Source organism: Anser cygnoides, chromosome Z, assembly GCF_040182565.1.
Source record: "Anser cygnoides isolate HZ-2024a breed goose chromosome Z, Taihu_goose_T2T_genome, whole genome shotgun sequence".
Classification (NCBI taxonomy): Eukaryota; Metazoa; Chordata; class Aves; order Anseriformes; family Anatidae; genus Anser; species Anser cygnoides.
In genome coordinates this window covers 72,397,354-72,422,271 of record NC_089912.1, presented here as the reverse complement: position 1 = coordinate 72,422,271, position 24,918 = coordinate 72,397,354, and the positions used below count along the sequence as shown (strand labels likewise).

The 24,918-nt window shown below is 38.1% G+C and overlaps 1 protein-coding gene across 1 annotated transcript in view; it reads left to right on the top strand.

Moving 5' to 3' along the window:
- SLC38A9 (solute carrier family 38 member 9) overlaps positions 1 to 24,918 on the top strand; it is a 43,641-nt gene that overhangs the window by 6,144 nt on the left and 12,579 nt on the right. Inside the window, exons 3-11 of the mRNA XM_066987986.1 lie at positions 7,435 to 7,567; positions 8,115 to 8,236; positions 8,384 to 8,447; positions 8,559 to 8,652; positions 9,755 to 9,925; positions 12,582 to 12,641; positions 14,834 to 15,031; positions 16,673 to 16,780; positions 19,597 to 19,703. Of these exons, the coding sequence (XP_066844087.1) occupies positions 7,435 to 7,567; positions 8,115 to 8,236; positions 8,384 to 8,447; positions 8,559 to 8,652; positions 9,755 to 9,925; positions 12,582 to 12,641; positions 14,834 to 15,031; positions 16,673 to 16,780; positions 19,597 to 19,703 (1,057 nt within the window). The remainder of the gene's footprint in view (positions 1 to 7,434; positions 7,568 to 8,114; positions 8,237 to 8,383; positions 8,448 to 8,558; positions 8,653 to 9,754; positions 9,926 to 12,581; positions 12,642 to 14,833; positions 15,032 to 16,672; positions 16,781 to 19,596; positions 19,704 to 24,918) is intronic.

Below are 24,918 nucleotides of genomic sequence, written 5' to 3'. Positions count from 1 at the left end.
AGTTGATGTTACTTCAAGGAGGGTGCTTCAATTAGAATTTTGCATGTGGTTTATAAAATGCTTTTCAATAACTGAATGAATACAGCGTGTGTATACTGACGTGTGATGGTTTTTATTTAGCACAACAAAGTGTAATGTTGAGACTACACAAGAAAGCTTGCCAGATGCTGTAGATAAATAGCTGTTGGTATGTGTAAATGGCTCTGTGTGCATTCCACAGGTAATACTAGAGGAATACATTATTTGCTTGTATTGAGGAAATAGTGATGGCTATTGTTTTTAGGAAAGCTATAGAATTTCTTGAGGTTGAGTAAATATGAAAAATACAGCAGCCCATCCTTTTTGGCATGCCTGCAAAAAATAGTATTTATTTAGCTAAGCAGTAATTTTGCATGTTTTTATAGAATTGAACAGCTCTATTCCCCAAAGGAGCTCAGGGTGGGAGACTTCCACTGCTGTTGCGGTTAAGAGTTCTGTGAGTTGTTGCTGGTCCTGGAACTAAAACTGAAATCAGAGTGGGAACTGCCTTTCATAAGTTTGCTGGACACACCAGCTCCACATTTTTACATAACGGAATAGCCCCATGCTACCTTTTGGACCCCGTTTGTTCTCTTCTGCCTCTTTTATTTTCTATTTGCCTCCAGTGTCATATTTCAGTAGTGCAGTCTTCCTGAAGAAGCTGAAGATGGCACTGTTGCATACAAAATCCTTTTACTGGTGGCCACTTCAGCAAGAGTTCTTGAGGGTAATGATTTCCTGCTGTCTCAGCCTGGGTGGGTAGCTTTAGTATGCTGTAAGAGCCCATATGTGTGTTAGCCAGGGGCTAAACAATCTCTTGTTTCTCTGAGAGCAAAGGAAGGAGGAGAGGGGGAGGACAAGGGTATGAGTTAGCACAGAAGAAGAGTGAAATACAGGTGTGTGCAAGTACAGAATAGTATATGTAAAGATGAGAAAATAGTAAGGTACTTTCAAGATGGAAAAGGAATTGTGCAAAATGAATTCTTGGTTTATCTTCTTCCTGTGCAGTCTGAGCCCCCCATGGCCCACCCAGCATAGGAAGATTGCCAATTTATGTGTATTTTGGGAGCTCCTCATGTTAAAGCAGGCATTTGTTGTGTTGGAGGAGCAAAGGGTTTCAGGTGGTGTAGTGATGTTGGTGTAAAGGGAAAAGTTTGCACCTTTGCTATATATCGAAATGCCAAGATCACTTTTCAAAAGTGAGGTTTGGTGTTGATTCCTTGTTGTATGTTTTACTTTCCTTGTGATTTCTTAAGTTTGGAGACTCAACTTCATAAAAGGTTGTAGCACATGGCATTTAGTTTCCTCCCCAAAAGCAGTAAAGTATTCTTGGATTACTTTCCCACCTCTACAACCTCCAGCTTTGCAGATCCATCCTCTTTGTCCTTTTTGTGCCTCTGGAAAGTCCTTTCTCCTCTTTAGTACAGCCTGATCCTTTGTCTTCCAAGCATGCAGAGGCACAAAAAATGACGGGCACGAGACCTGGGATATCAGAAGGGCCTGGAAATCATTGTGGTGCCAAACAGGGCTGAACTTCATTTCTGCATATTAGAAGAGGTGGCACAATCTTTTGAGAAAGGAATGGGGAAGAATAGGCCATCACGGTGTGCCTTGGGCACAATCAGAGCAGTGATCGGGGCTTTGTAGTCTTGGGAGTGTGACTGGAAGGGCTTGCTCATTAGAGCTTCAAGGAATCACAGCTCGAGGGAGAGAGGTTTATCATCCATAAAAGCATCAAACAGTGCAAATGCAATAGTAGTACATGATGTTCTCTGCTTAGTTTGCTTCTTTTTTAAATTTGCTGTTCAGAAACTGTGATCAGACATAGTTGTGTGATCCCCTACCACCAATTTTCAGGGTCCTTATTTTTGCTTTGATTGAGGTTGCTGTTGAAGTGTTTTGTGTGATTTGCTTATAATCACTGTTTGCCTTTCTTGATGCTATTCTCTTCGTTTGCTTGGGCTGTTTTAGGTTTGACTGCATTTACATAGTTTGGTTTTCTTAACAGCTTGGAGGATGTTGGATTTTTGAAAGACATGCTTTTCAGTGTTTACATAAGAACAATAAACTAATTGTTTATTAGAGTTGTAAATTATTTTGTATAGTATTCTTCTAGTATTTTGATGAAAATACAAAGCTACATTTAATCCTCTTAAAGAGGGTGTTACTGTTCTTCACAATGACCTGAATTACTCACACCCTATTAGGTGTGTTTGGCCATTTTGTAGGGCCTTTTAAAAGGCTGAATTTCATTGCAATGGCTTATTGATGCTTATTGTATTCAAGGGACAGGAGTTTCTTTTCTCTTCTTACTGCTTTTCAAACCTACTTATTGTCAATCTGTTGTTTTGCATATGAAAAAACTTATTTTGCATATGAAGAAAGTAACAATGCCCCCTGATAAGAGAAGATCAAGACTTCTTCCCTGTTGTTTTATTTTTCAATCCTTTTTGAAGTCCCATAATGTTTTCCCACAATGTAGGAGAGATCAGTAGGTGAAATTAAATTGTTAAATTAAACAGTGTCTGTAGGTGGCAGTCAGAGAAGCTTTTTTCGTACAAAAGTGTTTCCTTTTCATCTTCAAATTTCTCTTAACTTACAAAAAGGTATACAGTGTTAGGGACTAACCTCTACAAAGCTACAGTTTCTGCATTCATACGTTTACTTCTCCAAACCCATGTGATCTTTTTATTCCATTGCTTGCTTTTCACTTTTCTCTATTGCTAACGTTTTTACTAATTCCTAATTTTACTACTTTCCAACAAGGCCTTATTATGAAACTTCTTACTTGTTGTAAGAGTAGTGTAGAATAGCTTTACATTTGACAGAGATGACATAATAGTGCTTGCAATTTGATATGGAAAAGCTTGTGATTCCTTATTTGTTAAACTAGAATGTATATCCTCTGAGCAAGAGAGATGACTTAGTATTGAGTTCTGAAGGGTTATTTTGGTTCTGCTGCCATCAAATACTTTCGGATAGTTGTATGGTCATGTGCTGATCATAATAACGACAATGGTATTAAGAACCTGGAAAAAGTTGAGTTTTTCCAAGAGAGTAAAGACCTTATAGAATATACCACGAGCATACGGTTTACAAATCAGACAGCTTAGAATGGCAGAAATCAAGTCAATGGTGTTCGTTTAATTGGTTTCCTCAAGGTAAATGCACTAACATCTGTAGTGTTCTTACACAGGTAGGAGATGGTTCCTGATTAAGGAAGAAATAGCAATCTATGAATATAGATTCATTACATTTGCTTCTTACTTTTATTTCCACGATGGTGAACCAGTTTTATTCATTAGTTTCTTCTGTGCCATATATAAAGTTCCTATAATAATTTGGTGACTAAGTAAAACAACAGACAGAGGAATTTGCCGGCTTTATCTCAGTACAATAATCCTTTCAAATCCGTGAAAAGTAACTGGTAGATTTTTGATACTGTGTAGTCAAAGAAATCAGTGTAATAAGCTATAGTAGATTCTTTTGGTCTTTTTGGAGGAGTGGATAGAAGTTGCATCCTCTCATGCGTTTTCCGTTTGCTTGTTTTTTTCCTATTTATTCAGGTATGAAAAGTTTGCCTAGTTTAAAGGTATTAGTATCATCATGTAGAGCTAAAAAACACAATGACATAAAAAAAATATAAGGGCTTAATACTCAGAAAACTGCTTTTGATCAGATGCCCAGAAACAGTTGTTTGATGTTTAAAAATATTTCAGCGACAGGGTAAGGTAGGTATTTGCTCTACTCCTTCTTTGCTCTGCAAACTACAGTACATTTCTGAAAATGTCTAGAAATGAGATGTAGCACCTTTAGACATGCTAGCAGTTGCAAGATTGTATGTGGCTTGCCAAAAAAATTTTCCTATTGTGTTCTTTCCCACCTTTCAAAATCCAACACTGAAAGTTTACACAGCACAGTATTTGGAAACAGTCTTAATTATGAGCGCTTTTTTTCATTATATTTGCTAGCAGGAATTGCTACCAAAGATCGTGTTGTGAGGAAGTTTGGACAAGTGCCCTCTTCTCTCTTTCATAGACCAGCATTAGATTCTCATTAACTGTGTTGCTTTGTGTGAGAAATAACTAGCAGATGAGTGTAGTTGCAGGTTTGCTGGGAATGGTTTCTGAAGTACATGTGCAGGGGCTAATGTCTGGGAGGTGTGGACCTCCTGTATGGGATCCTGCTTCTTGTCTGTACTCATTCTGTTGTGGAAAACAGCTGTGTTTTACTGATGTGTTTGTCCTGCTAAAAAGAGCATTGTTTTTTAGGCTAGCTATTGAAATGTCAGTTGTTATTGTGTTTGTTGGTGTGGATGTAATAAATTCATTGGATACTGTAGTCTATCTCAGTGCATTGTAATTGTCTGCACTGTTCTGCATTAATCGTCACAGCCTCCAGTCATGTAACCTCTTCTCTTCCCCCAGATCACATTGGCCCTCATCCTTTTCATATTCATGTTGCCACATGCGTGATATAATGTGATTGCATGTATAAATCAGAAAGTTTTCTAGGAATCTGTTGCAGCTGCTGAAGCCTGCATGTACAGACCGCTTGAGTGCTAGACTTAAGGTCCCTAGAAAGAGTTTGCCAAAATATAGCCCAGATTGTATCCTACCTACCTGGGGCTTCGAAAATCTCAGGGTAATCTCTGAGAGCTTCCCAGACACGTCTGAGTTTGTAGTACAGCCAGTCTTTGATCTGGGGATAACTGGGGCTGGGAAGTGGCCTTGATCCTAGAGAGAGTACTACCTGCTCCTAGTGGAGGTCAGAGAGGAAGATTGCATCCCAAATTGCTTGTTTAATCCAGACTATGCTCACAATACAGAAGAAAATGAAATCTCTTTCTCTAAAGAATTTCATACTGACAGATAACATCTTTGCTACGTCTTTTTTTTTTTCTTGATATTTGGTTATTAACAAACAGTAGTGCTTTCACCATAAAATAGAATGTCATATTCATGTTTTATGTTGTTTCACCTTCAAAATTTTCTGTGGCTTTAACTTGCTTTAGAAAATAATCACTGTCTTCCAGTCTGGAAGAATTTTCTTTGATGGCCATGTCAACAGCTGTTGATCACCATGCTGAAAGAAATCTTTGCCAGAGGTTTGCCTGCTTTGAAACAAAATGTAGACTTTGTCTCAGTGTAACTTTTTCACACTAGCAAGGGAAGATTTAGGGAATGTACTACTACTATTAACTTGAGGTGGGAAAGAGGTAGTCATCATGAAGCTCTTTATACTATACTATGCAGCTGCTGTATAATTAGCAAAATATACTTTCCATGCCATAATATATGTCAGTGAAAACAACAGAGGACTCATTTGGGGAGGCATTCAAACATATTACATTTCCTGTTTTCATAACTACAATCTTTATTTTAGCTCTTATAATGAAATATTTTTCAGCAGTGTCCAACGATTGGATCAGCCCAATAAATTTTGAACTAAAGCAAGTTAAGTCCTTCAGAGCTGACAGTCCATGAGCATTTCTGTGTGTTACATACCTATGGAATTACCTATGTGTGCCTCAGGCTTGAACACTAAAACTATTGCTTAAAATTTATTCCTGTTTAGTTGTGGTGTGTCTCTTAACTGGTTATAGAAACACCCTAGAAGTCCACACACAAAATCATCATTCTCCCCTTCATTTTGTGAACATTAAAAAAAAATTTTAAAAAGTCAGTTGGGAACGTTTTAAAAATTGAAAGTCTGTTCACTTTCATTTCAGTATATCGGAAATGATTTAGCAAGTCTAAGCAATTTTTTCCATGATGAAGGAAGATGTAAGAATTAGTGATGTCTAAGCTAAAGGAAATAATTATTTACTATAATTTGTAGAGAATAAATTTATTTTTCTTTGTTTTCTGCTTCTGTTAGTTTGCATTTTTCCCATTATTCATACTGGCGATACCTATTAAGCATACAGGAATAAAGTCATGCTAAAAGTTGAGGACCTACCATCAATTCTTTCAGAGATACCACAACTGATTTCAGAGCTGTATTCCTTTTCTTCTTCCCATCTAGAAGATAGTGTGATGGTGCAAATGCTTAATGATTCACAGGAAAGGAGAATGGGATCTTTTGTCACTTTACTGAGAACTGTGGCAGGAGGGGCTGACAAAGTTCTTTTGTAGTCTGAGCCAGAAATGCATACTTCAATTCAAATAGGTGGTGGTATTACAGGTAAAATGGCTGGATTTATTGCTGACTTGATTTTTGCCATTAGTAGCGTGAAACATGTTGAGATATCTACTTTTGTGGGTTCTGGTTTGGTTTTTTGTTTGTTTATTTCTAAGTCATTTAACCATCTGCCTGGAGGAAGATCAGGATGATGTTGGTATCCCTTTAGGAATGAAAAGGTGAAAGGAAAAACAAAACCCAAAAAATCTGCAGCAAGGCTTACAGGTCACCAGTATCCCCTGCAATCTTTGCAGTATTTTGATTAGGTTCTATCCTAATAGAACCTATCCTATCCTTAGGTTCTATTCTGTGTTGTAACTTCGGGAGCAGTGCAGGAGGAACTGCAGCTTTCATTCTGCTTGCTCCATATGTATGTGTATGCAAAGAAAAAATTGGGGCGTGTGGCTGCATTCTTCTTCAGGGGCTAGGATCATTCCTGTAGTCTAACATGTAAGTAGAGAAGAGGGCAGGGAGACCACCTGCATGCTGCACATCTCCATGAGAGTGTATCTCTGAACTGTAGGACTTCTCTTGCTGAGTGAAAATCCTGTTCTCTGTAATTAATCTAATTAAATTTAAAAGGAAATCCTGAGGTGATTCAGAGCTGAAAATGGACATCTGCTGTTCAGTGTCTCTGACAAATTCCATTCCTGGTTGCTTTGGTTTAAAAATAATTATGATTGTATTGGCTGATTTGGGCTTGGTTCCTTCCCCATTAAACACAATTTTATACAGTGTTTTTTGGCTAGGTTATTACTTCCAGCCTTTTTTTATTTGGTCCTCATTACCACTGCTCATTCCTCTTTTTCTCTGTCTTCTTTCTATTTCTGCATTCTCACGCCTTCTGTTTCTAGCTCTATTTCTCATCACTAGTTCTGGCAACACAAGCTATAAACCCTAATAAGCTTGGCCAAGCTTATTAACATGTAGTTCTACTGTGAGTCATTGTTGAAAACTAATGGACTGGATATTAGGTCTGAATTTGGATGTTAGTTTGCCATGTAGAACCTGTGCAAGACGCCATTTTAATATGGATAATATAAAGGCATGGTTCTTTCATGTATCACAGTTTCTCTCATGGCAGTGATGGATTCGCATGTGCTTTGTTTCAGTGAGTGACAGATCCAACCAGAGTGATTCTAAGCTGCGCTCTGAATTATATGTTACCTCTCATATTACAAGGTTGTTAAGGGTTTTCATCTCCTTTCTGTTTTGTTTTTTTCCCTCCTTTAGACCATTTCATGTGGAGCCTACAAACATAGTCAGCGTGAACGACGACATGCAGCGAGTCACTGACGAAGCTTCAGCAATGAATAAGCGGATTCATTATTATAGCAGGCTCACATCTCCTACAGACAGGGCATTGGTAAGGCAAACACAGGGTCACATTAACCGAGTGGTCTCCAGCATGTTGGTTCTTCCACAACCTAGTTGTATAAAAGAAGCACAAATAAATGTAGAGGGAGAATCACGCTGTAGCTTGCTTTGAAGTAAATACCTAGTAGCTGAGTGCCTTAACAAGGTCTTGTGTTATCACAAGTCGTGATCAACTTGTTGTGCGATGTCTTTACCATCCAAGAAAAGATACAAACAGTATGAATTTTGGAAGAGAGGTCCAGGCTGCCCAGACATGTACTCGTTTATGAGGGGATTTAAGGAGTGGACTACTGCAGTGATTAAACTCTCTGTATGTTATGGATGTTTTGCAGAAGAAAAGCTATTTTTCTGTTGCATAGTTAGATTCCAAGGATCTGTATTTAGTGGGCTGAAAAAAATAATGTGGTCCACCTTTTTTTTTCTGTAAAAATGCGCTTTAATGGAAATATTTTGTTCTGCAATGGTTGACTTGCTGTATTTGAGTTAATAGTTATTTTGGTGCTACTAATAATTCTTATTTTTCATTCATTTGTTAGATTGCTCCTGATCATGTACTTCCAGCTCCAGATGAAATCTACATCTACAGTCCATTAGGAACTGCTTTTAGAGTTGACAGTTGCACAGATGGCTATGGTAAAAACTCCAGTATAGTGACAATGTATGTTAAGCACCTTCCCATACAGTAGCCAGAAAATGCATTTTTGTAAATGTTTTTTATAGTATGCGTAACAATTTTATCTAAGAGGATAGTATGGAATAAGAGTTCTTTTTAAATCATTCACTGTTTTTTTTCTTTTCTTCTTAGATTTGTGATATGGAATACAATGATGGGTACATCTATATTAAGTATTCCATGGGGGATAAAACAGGTAAAGCTATGAAAAACGTATGCTTATGAAAATGCTTTTGGCAACATTGCTTGCTCTTCATTTTTATATAGTGTTACTGATACATAGTAAACTATTTTTCCCTCTTAACAGGCAGGATTTACTTCTGGAATCATTCTCATCTTACTGATGGGCCTTTTGACACTTTATTGCTGTTACAGGGTAGTGAAGTCACGGAAAATGATACGTAAGAAATGCCAAGTTTCATAATGCAAATATTTCCATGAAGTGTGAAATAAACAGATCTAATAGATTTTTAGGTTTTCTGTATCACTGCTATTCATTAGATCTGACCAGCAAATAAAAGCTATTCCTTTGAATGTCCCTCCTTTTGGAATCTGAATCTAAGCTCTGTAAACTATTTTTTTTCTTTACTAGAATTTTCTTCAGTTCCTTGGGACTTAAGTTTTATAACCAAACCCAAACTCTTAGCAAGCAAAATTTCAGATGCTTATTTATTGTTTAGGGACTTGTGGAACTAGAGGGTCCCCTACTTCTCCATAAACTCTGTCCAGTTCTCTGCTTGTATTTCTGATTGTTTTCTACACTGGAACAACATGGGCTGTAGCTGCATATACTTGTCTTGTATGTCTGTACTACCCTAATGTTTGTACATAAAAAATTAACTTTCCAAGTCTGTTTCTGCTTAGAATGGAATGAGGTCCATATCATCATTTAGCCATCTGAAAGCTGCAATACTGCTGTCTCTAAAATGTGCACAACTGACTGCATGTGTACTCTGCATTCTGTGTTGGTTGCAATTCATGTATGATTGCCTCATTGACAGCAGTTCTACTTTGAGTGTGCTTTTATTGTTCAAAGATCATCTAGCAGCTCTTGTAGTTGGTGCTTTTTTGCATAAACTACCACCTTATTTGCTCGAATAATGGCAGTTAAGATCATCTACTCCAGCTTGTGACAGATCATTTTAGGATATTGTTCAGGACCACTTCATGGTCTGGCCAGCTCTGCTGTAACTCCTCCAAAAGGCTTTAGCTGCAAATGCATGCATACATTTTGCATCTTATTCCAGTCTTTCTGAAAGTACTCAGAATAGTTGTATGGCAGCTTTGTGTAGAAAAAGAAATATTAATGCAGTAGCCTGTTTGAAGCAGAACAGTATTTCCTAATGAGTGTTATACTTTCAATTTAATAGCACTCTTCTTAGCCCATAGAAGCACTGTGAATTTGTCAGATTATTCTGAAAAAGTTACATCTTTTTATGAATAGTTCCAGTGACCCTAATATAACATTTTATTTAATTTGTATCTTCTTTTAATCTTCCTCAGCTTTAATAGATACCTCAAACTGGGAATTCCCAGATGTTTGCAAGTATTATTTTGGATCTTTTGGTCAATGGACAAGCCTCTTATTTTCTATGGTATCACTTGTTGGAGCCATGGTTGTTTATTGGGTGCTTATGTCCAACTTTCTATTCAACACAGGAAAGTTTATATACAGTAAGTATTAATGTGTGGTTAATGTTTACAGCTGTCTCATTTAAAGATCAAGACCTTGCTTTATTCTGAGAAAGGATTGTCCAGTTTACTTAATCTTGATTTTGTTACTTTTTGTGAAAAGTCAAGTGAAAATAAGTAACTGTGTGTGGAGTTCTGGGCATAAGCATGTATGGTTTCAAAGCCAGTTTCTCAATCTCTCTTGAAGTGTGCTTCTAATTAAAGACGAAGTACCAGTTATCTGGCATTCAAGTGAATAATCAGGCTTTCTGATACAGTTTCTATAATGTGTTTTCTTTGGTGGGCTTAAAATTAAGCATTTCAAACTCAAATTGGCTTGCATGTTTCCACTCTGTATTTTTACCCGCTCCTTGTTTGCACTGGTGTAACTATTTGAACAGCGATATGACAGATGAGCCATATGATGACATGTTGAAATGATCCGGGTTAATGAAAAAGATCTCCACCTAAGAAAATCTAGTTTCATTCTAGATTTCAGCAAATGCAGTTACAGTGCTACCATATAGACCATTTCTGCTAGCATCCCTGAAGGGATGATGATCTGTAAGACAGTGAAAGAAAACTTTTAGTCTGGCATTGCTACAGAAGAAAACATTGGTTAGTTACACCCTTGTACGTGCACAGACACACAAGCTTTTGTGGATACAATCAATTAGGTATGTAGAGTTGTGGGAATAAAATGATGGAATTGAGAGCTTTGAAAATCTGACTCATGATGTTGAATAGCACAACTAAGATTTAAGAGTTTCTGTTTTGAAGGTAATTAACAAATCTCTTTTGAGGCAAATAACTGCACAGATACTTATTCCCCCTAAGCAGAGTTTAATTAGAGTTCCCGCCATCCCTGAAGGACACACATTACTTCATTGGTTAAAAACTGGTTTATATTACTGCTGACCTAATTCATACATTCTTAAAGCCATTCCATTGTAGAGTTTGGTTTTCTTTAACAAGGTTAACATTTTAATCCAAAATTATTCTAAACTAAAAAAATATAAAAAAATAATAAAAAAATCTTCTATTCCATGAGTCTGGCATGTTGTTTTATCGCTTAGATATCTTTTGTAGTGTTTTTACTCAAGTTGTTCGCTCTGTGACAACCTTAATCATTGGATTTTTGTCTTAACTTTCATTGTGGCTATTCAGTTACAAAGCTGTAAAATGGGTAATAGGATGGAGGTTTGATCCAATGGCATCTTCCAGCCATGTGTTTCTAAGCTGTCCTAAGCAGGATACTGTATTTGGTTCTAGTACATTCAGATGACTTTTTTCAAAAATTTACATGCACAATTTATGTGGGAACAAACGGATATCATGAGGGAGGATGGGCTAGAAATTGGTAGTGTATACAGAATGCAAGGACAGTAAGCCTAATGATATGCTTTTTTTTTTTTTCCTTTTTACAGCGGTGACCCATTTTTCTGTTCTGTTTTTGTTCTATGAAATAGAAATAAAACCACAAATGCAATTGTTAGTTCTAAAACACTTCTATGTACAGAGGAAACATAATTTATCTATCTATAACTAATTTTAAAGTGCTCTAATTCTGTAAGAATTGTCCTTTCTTTTGATGGCTTCACAGTAGTTACTTTCTTTAAGTAGCAATACAAAACAGTGGTGAAGTGATGAGGTGATGAGTGTTTTTAATTACATCTTCTCTTTGTTTTGTACACTGAACTGATATCAATAAGTATGAGACTCAGTAGTGATTCAGGGCATCGTAAATCAAAATGAAGATACATAAAATTATTTTCTTCCCACAAGGCTTTTTGCTTTCGTTATGAGAAACAATCTGCTCTTAATTGCGTTAACAATTTGAGGCCAACTTCCCCAAGTGATTTTCTGTGTACACAATACACCCACATGCAGCAGAAGCAAATTTTAACCAGAGAGGCACTAATTAAATTTCCAGGCTGATGGGCATTTTCTGTGTGCATGTGTGTATATATGTAAATAAAAGAAAACTGCTGTCCAACACTCTCATACTAGTCAAGTTGCAGAAACTTGAAAGTATCTGATGTGGCAGAGCGGTATGGTAGCACAGGAGTATGCTTGAAACAAAATACTATGAGAAGTGTGACTGTAGACAGTGAGACTTAAAACGTTTTCCAGAGAAGCCCTTACATAAAATACAATATGAAAAAAACATCCTTCAGAGCCTCTTCTGAAAAAAAGATTAGAAAAAAATGATTAGGGGAAGTTTTTTCCATACAGTAGTGTATGGAAACTAAGGTCATGAAGGATATGTTGTATGAATCTTTTTTTTTTTTTTCTGTTCTGAAGGAAACTGATTGCAAGTTGCATCTTCTCACTAACTTACTGTGCAAGAGCTGGGACATGTAAAGGTGTGTTGGAGGAACAGGAGTTAGCAGCTGAGAGGCAATGCAAGGGTACTTCGTAGATGGACAGGGCTGCCAAGGAAGAAGTAGTGCAGTGAGGGGCTACTTCAAAACACTTTTAAAAGAAAGTTTTAAAATATCCACCTGAGTTTGGTAGGGAGTACTAATTGTTGTATTGCATCTCTACGTCATTTTCAAAAATGTCTCCTTAACAAATGTTTTTTTAAGACAACAGCTAAGAGCCTGATAGCAGGACTGAGACATTGATAATACAATTTTCCTTTTCTTTTTCTTTTTAGACTACGTTCATGATATTAATGTAACAGATATTGTTCCTGGCACAAATGGAAGTAACAAAGGTAGGAAGAATTTATTAGTATTGTGCTTCCTGGTTCGGGGAGGAGGGAGTTTAAAGGCTAATCAGCTCATTTTCATGTGTAGATTTTAACCATGTTCCAGTTATAAAGTGTATAGCATAAGTTATAGCTTTGTTTTTAAAAACTAGTATTTTCCATCTGGGGTTTTTACTTCTACAAATAACCACACAGGTAGAAAGCTTAATAATTTAAAACAAAACAAAACAGCATGGGAGGAGGGAGGCAAGACAAATTACAAGTTTGTGTATACCCAGGTAGGTACTCCTAAAAACCATGAATGTTAGACTTCTTAGCTGTTGCACAATGAGGAATTGCCTTAAGGAATTTTAACTTTTGCACCCTGAAACTGGGGCACAGCAGATCTGTATCCTGTAGAAAATTCTTGGCTGGGGTGTCTTTGCTCTTCAGTAGCTCTGCAAGAACATTTTTATTTTAAAAAAGCTGTAAGCATTTTTTTTTAACTGCTGAACACAGAAAGAAACAACTGTCCAACTACGCGAGTGGCCATTTGTTTTTTGTGGAAAGTCTGACATGCACAATTAGGGCAAGAAACTGCAGTCACGTTTGAAGAAAGCTGTTGAGAGTTCTCAAGTAGGCAGAAAATAATGCACAGTGAAGGCAGGAGCTTGTACATTGTCAGTATCTGATCTTTTTGCCTTTCTGTAGAAACTGGATGTGTAGTTCTTTGTTATGAAGCAGAAAATTTTCTTTATCCTAGGCAGTTGTGAGAATAGGGAAACGTTTCACAACCAGCCATACAGCTGTGCATCACACTAGCTGTAGCAGTGTTTCTGGAGAGCAGCTGTTTGGAGTCAGACGAAACCAGTTGATTTGCATTTGAGCTAAAGTTGAATCCTGTTTCTCCTGCAGTCCCTACCAGCAAGGCACCGGTAGCTGCTGCTGTGTTCTTTCTCTTGTGCTCTCTCCTGCTTCAGCTGTTTTGTCCCATTCTTAGGCAGCAGGGGTGTAAGTTAGAGACAAAGTAGGTAACCGTATTCCACAGCATCCTCCAGTGACTGGAAGATTTAATGCAGCTGCTGCACAAAATAAAGGGCTGCTGGATGCTGAAATTACTCATGGCAGGGCATCTGGGGATACCAAGGAAATGACAAAGAACAAAGCATTTTGCAAGGTCAGTGAAACAATCCCCTTACAAGCAAAGGAGAGAAGGCAAATTAGAAAACTGGAAATCATGTAATGGTCTCAATAAGCTTGATAGAACGCTTAATACACCTTTGCCTTTGCAATGGAACAGGCATGAAGCCAGTGTGGGAGGGAGGCTTTAAAGTTTTGTGGAATGCCAAGATTTGAAGGAAGAAACTAAGAGCATAAGACAGGTTCATATTTCACCACATAACTCTGTAGGCATGTGTTAGAAAGAATTGCTGATTTTAACAAAAAGCAAATAAGTACATTTTCATCAGGGGATGTTTTGGCTGGTTGGTTTTGTTCCAGTCACTTGTCCAAGTGCTGCCATTGATCAGCCACTATGTAACAAGTGTGACATTCCCTTTTGGCAGCATTGTGGGTGTACATCTTAAGTTGCTTCTGCTGTATTTTCCTGCTGTGACTTACTTGCACCTGCCATGGCACCAAGATGATGGGGTGTTTTGCTTTGGTAAATGAGTTTTAGACCCGCCATTGGTAGTTGTAGATTTCTTGTCATCCTGTTCATGTGTTCCCAGGGCACAATGCATTCATGTAGGCTCTTCTGTAGACAGATGCTCTTGCATTGGTTCATATAATCTTAACTTCAGTGTGCAAGGACAGATCACAATGCTAAGTATATAGCCAAATGAGGAGATGCGCTGCTATGACTCAATTTGTGCAGGTGCCTGTAGGCATTGGACACAGGTGAGGAGGATATGCGACCCTGAAGGATTACCCTATTCTACAATTCAGGCTACAAACAAATGTATGTCTCTGTTGTGCTTGGCTGAAAAAACAGTGGCATTTGTCAGCCTAAAGTACAAAGTGACTAGCAGTGAAATCTTAGCACTGAACCCCTCATAAGGAAACAACTAGAAGTTAGGAACTGCGTTGTTGAACATTGCTTTTGAGTGATCCTATTCCCAGGGGTAAAACACACTCCAGAAATTATGGGATCTTAGCTGTGAAAATTCTGTGCATGTAAAATCCTTTTAATCTGAGGATATTTTTCTTTTCCTTTCCAGTCATTTGCCCAAGCGCTGCTGGTGATCACACACCACAGAACGGGAGTATGGTGTTTTCTTCTGGCAACAGTACAGGCTTTGAGCTCTTTGAGGAGTGGTGGAACAAATCACAAACAGTACCATTTTACCTGATTGCCGTTCTTCTGCCCCTGCTAAATCTGAAGTCTCCATCCTTCTTTGCAAAGTTTAACGTCCTGGGTAGGTAACAAATACTAATAAAGCACTGGTTCATTGTGGCTAAAATATATAGAAAACAGTGGAAGTTACTCCTCTAATATATATATATATATATATATATATATATATATTTTATATATATATAAAATATATAGAAAACAGTGGAAGCCTATGCTGAAGAGAAAGGGGGAAAAAGATGTGGAGCACATAACAGTTTGAAAAAGATGGACTCGTATTGTGAAGGAGGCAATGGACCTCCATTACAGGTAATTACATGTAATTGAGGGCCTTATTTGTCCTCTGTTCCAGTGTGACTCTTAATTAGAGCTTGGATCTGAAAACACAACACAGAACTTTGAGTAAGTGGTAGTGCTTCTGTATAGAAAGTAAGGCTTTTACATAGACTGTCAATCTGTGATATAACATTAGGGGTAAGAAAATATTTTATCAAGTAAGACCTAGCTGTAATTGTGTCTGCTTTTAAAATAAGCACCATATCATGGGCAGCTGTTTTTTATTTGAGAACTAACGTGAGGATTAAAGCATAAATTTTCTCATAACTTCAGTAGGTTATTATCTAATGCAGAAGGTGTTGGTTTTCTTTAGTTTTTGTAAACTTTAATTTTTATAGGACAAGAATTGGAAAGCTATTTTTGAGGTACTGAAATTAATCTCAATAGAAAACTCTTACTTATCTTCACACTTACAGAAACCTAAGTCTTGAAACTATGGAATATTTTAGCTGTTAAGCAGATCCTCAAGTACAGAACCTTTTCTCTACTTAATTCCTTGACTATGCTCTGTGTAATCAAATGATGATTTCCTTGGATTTGTTTTGCAGCCTTGGAGATAATGCAGTATTATTAGCCTGGAGGTTGCATCACAGTAGTCTTAATTGCTGGTGCATGGTTTCCTTCAGTTTTTTCCTTCAGAGTAGTTATTCTGACATTCTTCTGCCCCTCTCTTTCAAATGCATCGTATGTTCTCCATCCCACATGCAGACACAGCAAGACATTTATACCCATGTGTGATCTTGTCTGGAGTCTGTAGCTTTCAGAGTATTGCTGGAAGACTCTGAACCAAAAAGATGGAATTCAAATCCTGCATTATGATCAAGGTTCTCCAAGTTTATGATCATGACAAGGTTTAAATCAGTAGTTACGAAATGTTGTTATCAAGCTTTGAGATCCCTGGGTAAAGTTGACAACTGCAGTAAGCATTAATTATCTCTCACTGGTCTATTTGGTTTAAACAGTTGAGTACTGAATGGACATTGTAATAGCTGTGCTTCTGTGGCCAGCTGTGTCCCATGTCAGATTAAAATCCTGCCAGATGAAACTGGAATCCATCTGTTACTGTCTAGAGATCTCCCTACCTATGCAGCACCAGTGATTGCTGGATACTTCTTCGTCTATGACTAGTGCAGTATCTGGAAAACATATAACATACTGAAAACCTGCATTGGGTGCAAGCGCATTGCTCTCTTTCTTTTACAGGTCAGAGGGAAAGAAAAAGAAAGTTTAGAACCATATTGTGTTTTTAAGAATGAATAGCAACTGTAAGAGTTTAGGCTACTGGTAACTAGTTGGATGGAGCAAGAATAAATACAGCAAAAATACTTTCTATTGTCTCATGATGTTCGTTTGGTCTTGTCTTTTCTAGGTACGGTTTCAGTTGTCTACTTAATTCTTTTGGTTACTGTAAAGGCTGCTCACCTAGGAATCCACTTAGAATACAACTGGTTTACAGAGAATGATTTTTTTGTACCAGGTAAGATGGATAAAATACATTAATGAAGTGGATTTCTGCATTTTTAGTTTCCCAGTCACAATAAACTCTGTACTAACAGTTTTATACATGAGATACAAACTGTTGTTAGAACCAAGAATGTAGGATTGCAGAAGCTAACAAGGATAATTTGAAACATTAGAATGAGTTTTGAATTACTGGAGCAACATGGGGATCAAAAAAGAAACTCCAGAGTTGTTCCACATTTCTAGTAGATCTGACCTAATCTTTGAAATTATGGTAATGCACTGTGGCAACATGAGTAACAACTCAGTGGGTAAAATACAGATCGTAATTAACTGAGTAAAATTCCTAATATAAAAATCAACTGGTTTAAGTGTGTTCACATGATAGTTGAAGTAATCTTTCAGCTACTTATTCTTGTTCTTCTCCTACCATTCCCTTGGGGTCAATTCAGCTCTGTAGTTGAACTGAAATTGATCTGGCACAATAATGAGCAGAATAAACAGCTTAGCTAGTGCATTCCATGTATTTTCGGCCAAGATATCTTCTTAAAACCCAGTACTCCCCTTCCCTGTCCCCCCAGTCCCTGACTATCATCAGATCTGTTTGTTCATTTTTCCATAACGGCCGAGTATCATTCCTTCCTCATCTGAGCCAGGCATTTAGAAACATATTTAAAGATCTGAATGCCAAGAAACAGGTGAAAGTCTGTGTTGAACAGTTTCTTCAACTTTGTCTTCTCACTAAGAGGAGAAAGGATCATCCTTTCTGGCTGAGTCTTCAAAACCGGGCAATTTTTGCCGAGTATGCCTGTGTGCAAGGCCAGAGCAGATGCTTTGAGGATGAATTATTAATCTCCCTAATTCCCTAAGAATCCTTCTGACTACTGCAGCATAAATAAGAATTTACATAGGTATGAACAGATGTAGGTACTTCTGAAACAGTGCTGTGTGTACTATCTGTTTTCCTCCATCACTGCATTTACTTTCCAGTCAGTGTTTTGTGGACTAAGAAACTACTTTTGTCTGTAATGTAACAATTTGGGTTTTAAAGCACTGGGTGATTAGCATCTACATTAATGACCCGATTTATTTTGTATGACATTCTATTTACAGGTAGCATTAAGAATAAATAATACTCTAATATACACTGCTCAAAGTCCGTAGAAAGACAAAAATGTTTGATCTTGCTCCAATCTGAGATTTATTTAGACAAGGAGAACTGCAGTGAATAATTTCAGGGGTCAATATGTATATAACAGGTAGGTTACACTGCCAACACACTTCTCTGAGCAACCCAATATGAGCATTCCCTGAAAACAGAATTTTAACCTGAGCTGCCACAACAGACAGTCCTTGAATACTTGCAATGGACTTATATTTACAAACTCTTTATTATGCTGGAGAAAATTCAACCAAACTATGGTTCATTAACCCATGTAAGCCAGAAACCAGCCTAAGTCTAAAAAAGCAGGTTTTAAGCATCTTGAAGTTCAGGTCCAAAGATCTATTCATCAGTCCTAGTATAAAATGAATTACAGTATCATATGTGTGCTGATGGTCACTAAGAAATGGAGCACCCAGTAGTGTGATTATTTTGGCAATGTGGCTAGTACGGCTGGGAGATAGTCAAAGTATGTAGCTAAATACATACAAGTCCAGCTAAAACTGGTTGTTGTAGTAATGGGGAAAACACAGCACTAAGAGAAATTCTGAATCCATCAGTCTGATTTTTATTATTGAAGTTAAAATAGTGCTTGGAAAACACGCCCCAAACTTGCTTGCACTCTGAATTCTGTTGGTAACACATCATGCTAGGTAGGTATTGAAGAGACAGTGAATCCAGCCCTAGGGAAGGCATATTCTGGCAACCTGGATGAGTCCTTTGTTAATTGCCTGGGGTGTGTTTACCTGGCTGACTTCAAAGCAATTTAGAGAAATCTGGCTTAGAAGTGTTTGCATGGAGCTCTGTGTGATTTGATCTATAAGGGTTAGTGAGCCTCTGATGAGTGTTTTGCTATATTATTGGTGTTTTCCAAAAGCTTAGCTAGCTCAGGGATCTCCATTTGTTGTAATACTCTAAAATGTACATATATCCTTGTATAATATCAACAAAAATGGTGCTTTAATAATGTTATGGCATTGGTAAATTCTTAGACCAGTTGCAGCACTTCCAGAAAAAACTCTAGAGAATGTTAACATTCAAGTATGGAAAGAAGCAGAACAATGCTCCAGGGAGACGAAAAAGAGAAAAAAATAGGCACCATAGCTGCTGTAAAAGGGTATGGTAAGACAAGAAGTCACTCTACCTTTCTTTGTGCCATCTTTTGGAAGAAGCAAAGAAGCACATCCTAAACATCTGCAGATGTCAGTTTTCCTCTGATAGCATAACTGATTTGCTGTTCATGGCCATTCTAAAAACAGAGGATGCTCACAGAACATATGATTGCTTCCTATCTCCCTTTTCGGGGACCAATATATATACAGCTTCAGTTAAACCAATTCCCGCCTCAGAAATGCTTTGGAGTTACACTGTTGAGAAGAAAAAAGCTTATGTGTGTAAGTCCTAGATTACCTGATGAACTTTGATGGTTGAGAAACTTTTTGATATGTGAGAAACGTTCCTGGAGAGTATGTTATATAGTAGCCACTGTCTTCATGCGTTTTGTAATAATTAAATATTGTGTTGCCTATGTTCAAAGACAGATTTTCCCATTTCAACTTGACTGTTCATGTTTTTGCCAGTAGACTCCACAGCATTAGATGTCCTCTGAATTTTGGCATTGTTTGTTTCACGGAAGCAAGTTATTAACACTTTTTTCTCCTCCCCTTTAGAGTTTAGAATTCTCTTCCCCCAGCTTACAGGAGTTCTGACACTTGCCTTCTTCATCCACAATTGTGTCATCACTCTTCTTCAAAACAACAAGAATCAAGAAAACAATGTAAGTAATTTCACAAGACTTTGCTGATTTGTATATAGGTTGCCAGGTGACACTAATTTTTTCCTGTCTGCTTCTCTTGAAATTGATTCAGGGACTGTAATAGTTTCAGAAAATGTAAATCATTCTTCTGATCTGATAAGAAACCAGCTATACACACGTTTCACTGGCTACTAATGAGTTACACATGCATTATGAATGTATTCAAATTAAAGCCATAAGGAGAATCCCAGGTTTATTTGTGGTCATTTTGGCATTAAATGGACAAATTACACATAAGAGGCAGAAAGACTGACAAAGTTGCTGTAGGAAAAGTGATCGATTTTAAAACAAAAAATAGAGGAGAATCTTGAGCACAGAACTGATTCTGGTGGAATACTGAAAAATAATGTTGAGTTCTAGGTAACATCTTTTCTGAGAGCTGCTGTAGTAGGTTTGTGTAAAAACTCAAGGTTTGTAGAGAAACTTGAACTTGTTTAGGTAATCCCCAAAGTTGGAAACCTGGGTTGGGAACTTCTGCAAATACCTAGTCTTTGCACTGATCCTTCACCCCTTTAAAATGTTACGTACTGCTCATCCAGGTGAAACTGCATTCTTAGTATCTTCCCATCTTAAAAATACAAAACGGAGTAAGCATGATACAGAGTTTGAGTACCTCTCTGCTGTAATTGCTTTGATTTTTTTTCCTCCAGTACTTTCCAGGATTCTTGTCCAGCTTCATTAAAATCTTAGTTGGAAAGGTAACTACAATAACATAAAAAGATTTTTAAGTGTTAGCTGGGCCAAAGACTGGTTCATCTGTTTTGATTACTCAGAGGCAAAGTTCAGATTATGTGCCAATGCAGTGAGGTGACTGTCCCTGTGAAACAAGGTCAGCTGATGGTGATGCCCCTCCAAAAAGGAGTAAGGAATTCTCCTCTAGGAAGGCTTCTTGTGTTTTGCACACAATTCTGAAAGTAGTTTAACAACTAAAGAGTGGGTTAGCAGTACTCCGGAGAAAGAAAACTAAGCAAATTCTTCTCGGTGAGTTTTCCTGATAAAATATTACAATATGGAAGAAGGAAATATGTTTTTTCTTAGCTGTGGTTTTCACATTTTAAAGGCACTGTCACTTCTGCAGTTAGTTTTTTATGCAGAGCAGGACTACTGCCTCTGTGCCACTTTCAAGACTTTTTCTTGTGGCCCTACCCCCTCCATTTATATTGAAGGAAGCAATAAGAGCTGCAGAGAGTAGTATCTGCAATCTCCTCCGGTTTGTGCTTCCTGTGTTAAGGAAGAAACGCTGCCTGCATTTGAATCAGCTTTTCTAAACGCCCTCCCTGGGGTTTAAGTTGGATTTCGAGGTCAGCCCTAGCATGGATTCCCAGCCCTCAACAAGACTGTTGCACTGCAAAAGAGCGTTCAAATTGCACAGAAGGAACACCCTTTAGTATAGCAGGAAAGCTTTGCAATGAGAGCTAAATCTGTACACAGATTTTCTGGGAGTTTTATTTGGCTAGAGATGTCTTGGCATGTTTCTTGCTGTTTGTAGTTGTACAGGAGCTTTTCACCTATGCAAAGTGCTTTGCAAATGTTAATGAATCACTGATGTTCCTGAAGAGCTGTTTTGTGATTATTTCACTGATCTGCTGGACTAAGTGGGAAGTTTACATATGTATTTGGCTCTCAGCCTCTGTGATTGGTCACAGATAGAGGGTACTTCTTCCTACGCATTTACATCAACAAGATGTTTTCTTACATCAGTGTCTCATGGAGATCGGATGGAGACTCTGCTGCTTAATGGATCAACACGCTAACATGTCACTTCCACCAGAGTTCTGTGAGAAGGCACAGAACTTGACAATCTGGGAAAGTACAACTTGCTGAAACCAGTGGTCATAAGAACCACTCTTTGGTGAGGTGGAAAAAAAAAAAGTAAGAAACACAATAACATTCCTTTTATGTCGTCAGAAATCCAAAACAATTGCAGCTTCCATTCTGGTAAGAGGTATGCATAACTGCCCAAAGTTTAAAACACACATGGGGGAGGATTCCTCTGGCTGCTATTCCCATACAGTGGTGGGTGTGAGAGGAGCAGTGCACTGGAGTAAACCAAATGTCAGCAGCAGGGCCTGGAGAAGCCCTTTGAGCACGGTTTTTCATCTGCAGCTCAGTGTCGAGCTGTCCTGCTGGCCACGTAATGTTCTCCCTGCTCCTGTCTCCCACTCTTTCCCCCTTGTATCTATCAGCATGTTTATGCAACTGCACAGAGAGCTGGTTTGAAAACTTCCATCTGATTCACTTCTGTGATCTGGTTTCCTGAGCATCTGTACAAGCCCTATGCAGGAGCTACAGGGGAGCATGCTCTGTGTGCTAGTGCTGTCTCCTACCCATTGTTTGTGGACCTACCAGGGCGAAAGGCTGGAAACAGGAGGATGGTTTTTGTTCACATAGCAACTGCAGAAGGCATGGAGCTGTAGGTTCTGCTTATTTTCTGCAATATTAGAACATTGCATATTACCCATGAACAGAGTGAGCTTCCATTGATGCTGCTCTGCCATCAGATTCTCTTTCCAGCCAAGGTTGTGCACAGCATTACAGATCTTGGTGAAGTACTTTTGTCATCCTGTTATATGTTATCACTTGCCCTTGGCACTTGAACAGGTCATATCTGTTTTTATGATACTGATCAGAGTCTAGGTGAGGTATTGCAGAGGCAGCATCTGCCTTTTGGGAGGTTACCAATCTGAAATGAATTGATTCCAATATGGGCTTCCCTATGCAAAAGCTGAATATATGAACTTGCATTCGCTGTGGTACTGAAGAAAAAATGAGCTGTTTTCCCATGGCATGGAACAGGGAAAACAAAGACTGAAAGTTGTCTGCTCTTTTCAGCATTTCAGAGGAAGGGCCAGTGGAGCCACAGAGCCTTTGCTGTGCTGCATCCAGCCCTGTGCCACAGGTCCAGCCTGTGCCTGGGTACTCATCTGTGGCTTGTAATATAACATCTTGTACTTTCAGAGCTCTTTTAAAGTTAGCTTCACCTGATTTATCACTCATCCTTTTTTTAGAAGGCCAATTTCTGCCTCTGTTCTGCAGCTGTTACCAGCCCCAGTCACCCAATTTTGTGTTCCTCCAGAGACGCTTTTAATGCTTCATCCCATGCGTCTGACCAGAAAAGCTCCTGGTCGGCAGTAACTGTAGCTAAAGCATTGTCCAGTTTCCGTCTCAAAAGCTGCTTGTTATTTCAGGTGTATTGAGAAGGGCTTGGCAGGTGGCAAGCTGTCAGTCTTTATGGACTGTGACCCGCATGTTGTTTGCGATACTTCCCTTCCACCCTGATCCCCCATATACTTCCTTCTTTCAACCATCTGTTCTACATTTGATTTTTAGATTATAAAATCTAGGTGCAAGGGCTGCTGTATTCTTTATGCTTAGGCAGCTTCCACCAGAGCGGAAGAAAAACAACTATAAAAGTCTAAATATTAAATTTAAAATGGACAAATGCGATTATTGCTCTGTTATTTAAAAATAATCCTTTTACCTCTCCCCATGTGTCCTTTAGTTTTATCTGTAATTATGCTGTCTAAACAGTATTTGTAGTCAAGGTCCTTAGGGAGTGAACCCAGGTCTCCTGAACATTAATCAAAAGGTGTTCCAGTTACATGCAAACATGTACGTCTATGAAAATAACCCTCTTAGTGGCTTTTTCTTACTCAGAAACAGATATTTGCAGTGCAGCTGACGTGTGAGAAGAAATAAATACTGTTTTTTGAGTTTTCACTATTTTTTTTTGTTGCTTATGGAAATCAAAATCTGGGTATTTTGTATGTTGTGACAGCACCTGAGTCAAGGCTACATTGTGTCATGTGATATAAAAGTACATTATCAAAATCATGTCAGCATTTAGTTTTAGTACAGATTAAAGCAGACACTCTTGAGAAACTGTAGGAACACAGACTGGCTAGTATAACCACAAGTAATAGTGGTAACAGCACACCAACTAGCAACCCTTAATCAAGTGCAGTCCAAAAGAAGTAGCATAAATTTCTTTTGAGATTTCTTGACCTCACAACTGCAAGTATTTGTCATAGCAATGTGGAGAAATTCTGGGAATAATTTAAAGAAAATTTTATTGCGCAACCTCTGATGAAGCTTGTAGTCCTTACTCAGTGACCAGTGCAAGGAGAGTGGACTAGAGAAGCGTGTTCCAGCTGTATATAACTGATCAGCAACAGGAAGAGGTTGCAGCTGGAAATGTGTAGCTGTCGGGGCGTACAAGGGCCACCCTGGGGTTATGCATTAGCAGCGCCTTGATGTCTGATCAGAAAGATCGTTGGTCTCTTGTGGACTGATAGGGAAAAAGGCGTTGATCTTCTTTGCACTGGCAAAGTGAGCAGGAGATTCCAGTTTTCAGTTCAGAACTTTTCTTGAAACTTGTAACCTACCATGTGCGTATTTTCATCAGGGACAGCCTGCCTTCAGAAGATCCCAGAAAGGTGTGAAATATGCTTCTTTTCTCAAGGAGATAGTGTGAATGAACACTTTAGGGAAACATTTCCATGCAGAGAAGTGAGCAAGCCCATGCTCTGTGAGCTGGCTGGATGCCATAAAATCCCGGTCTGGAAGACATAGAGACCTAAGAAAGTTGGTGCTGTGCCTGTGCTAATAAGATTTGCTTCTTAGTCATAGGAAAATAGGGTCATATTTTGAAGCATTAGTAGTAATCCTTAAAGAAGCCCAATTGTTAGCAGCCTCTGAACAAATGGTTTGCTACAAGGTAATGAGTGTCTTGTAGCATAGCATAAACTTATATAGAATATAGTTTCTGACTATAAAAAGGGCCTGCCTTTATTTATTGCTAAAAAAATAAATTGATGTAGAAAGGTAACACTATAAGCACACTGCTATTAGGTTAGGTAAATGTGTATGTGAATCCTGCAACTTTATAAAATACTTGAGAAGATTTGCTACTTAAATTCTAATACTAAACGTTGCTAACAAACTTCCGATAAATTTTGTCTAGTTCAATAGTTTATACATACTAGATACATTATAAATATTGTCAGAGTTTTCAGAAGTGAACATATGTAACACATTTAAAAATGGGTTTATCAGCCTAGCTTCAGCACTGTCTCCTAAAAATCTTTGACTATTACTTAGTTTACTTATCTGGAGCATTTATAGACATTTAGTAACAAAGCAGATAGGCAAATTTTATATAACGCCCAGAGGCATT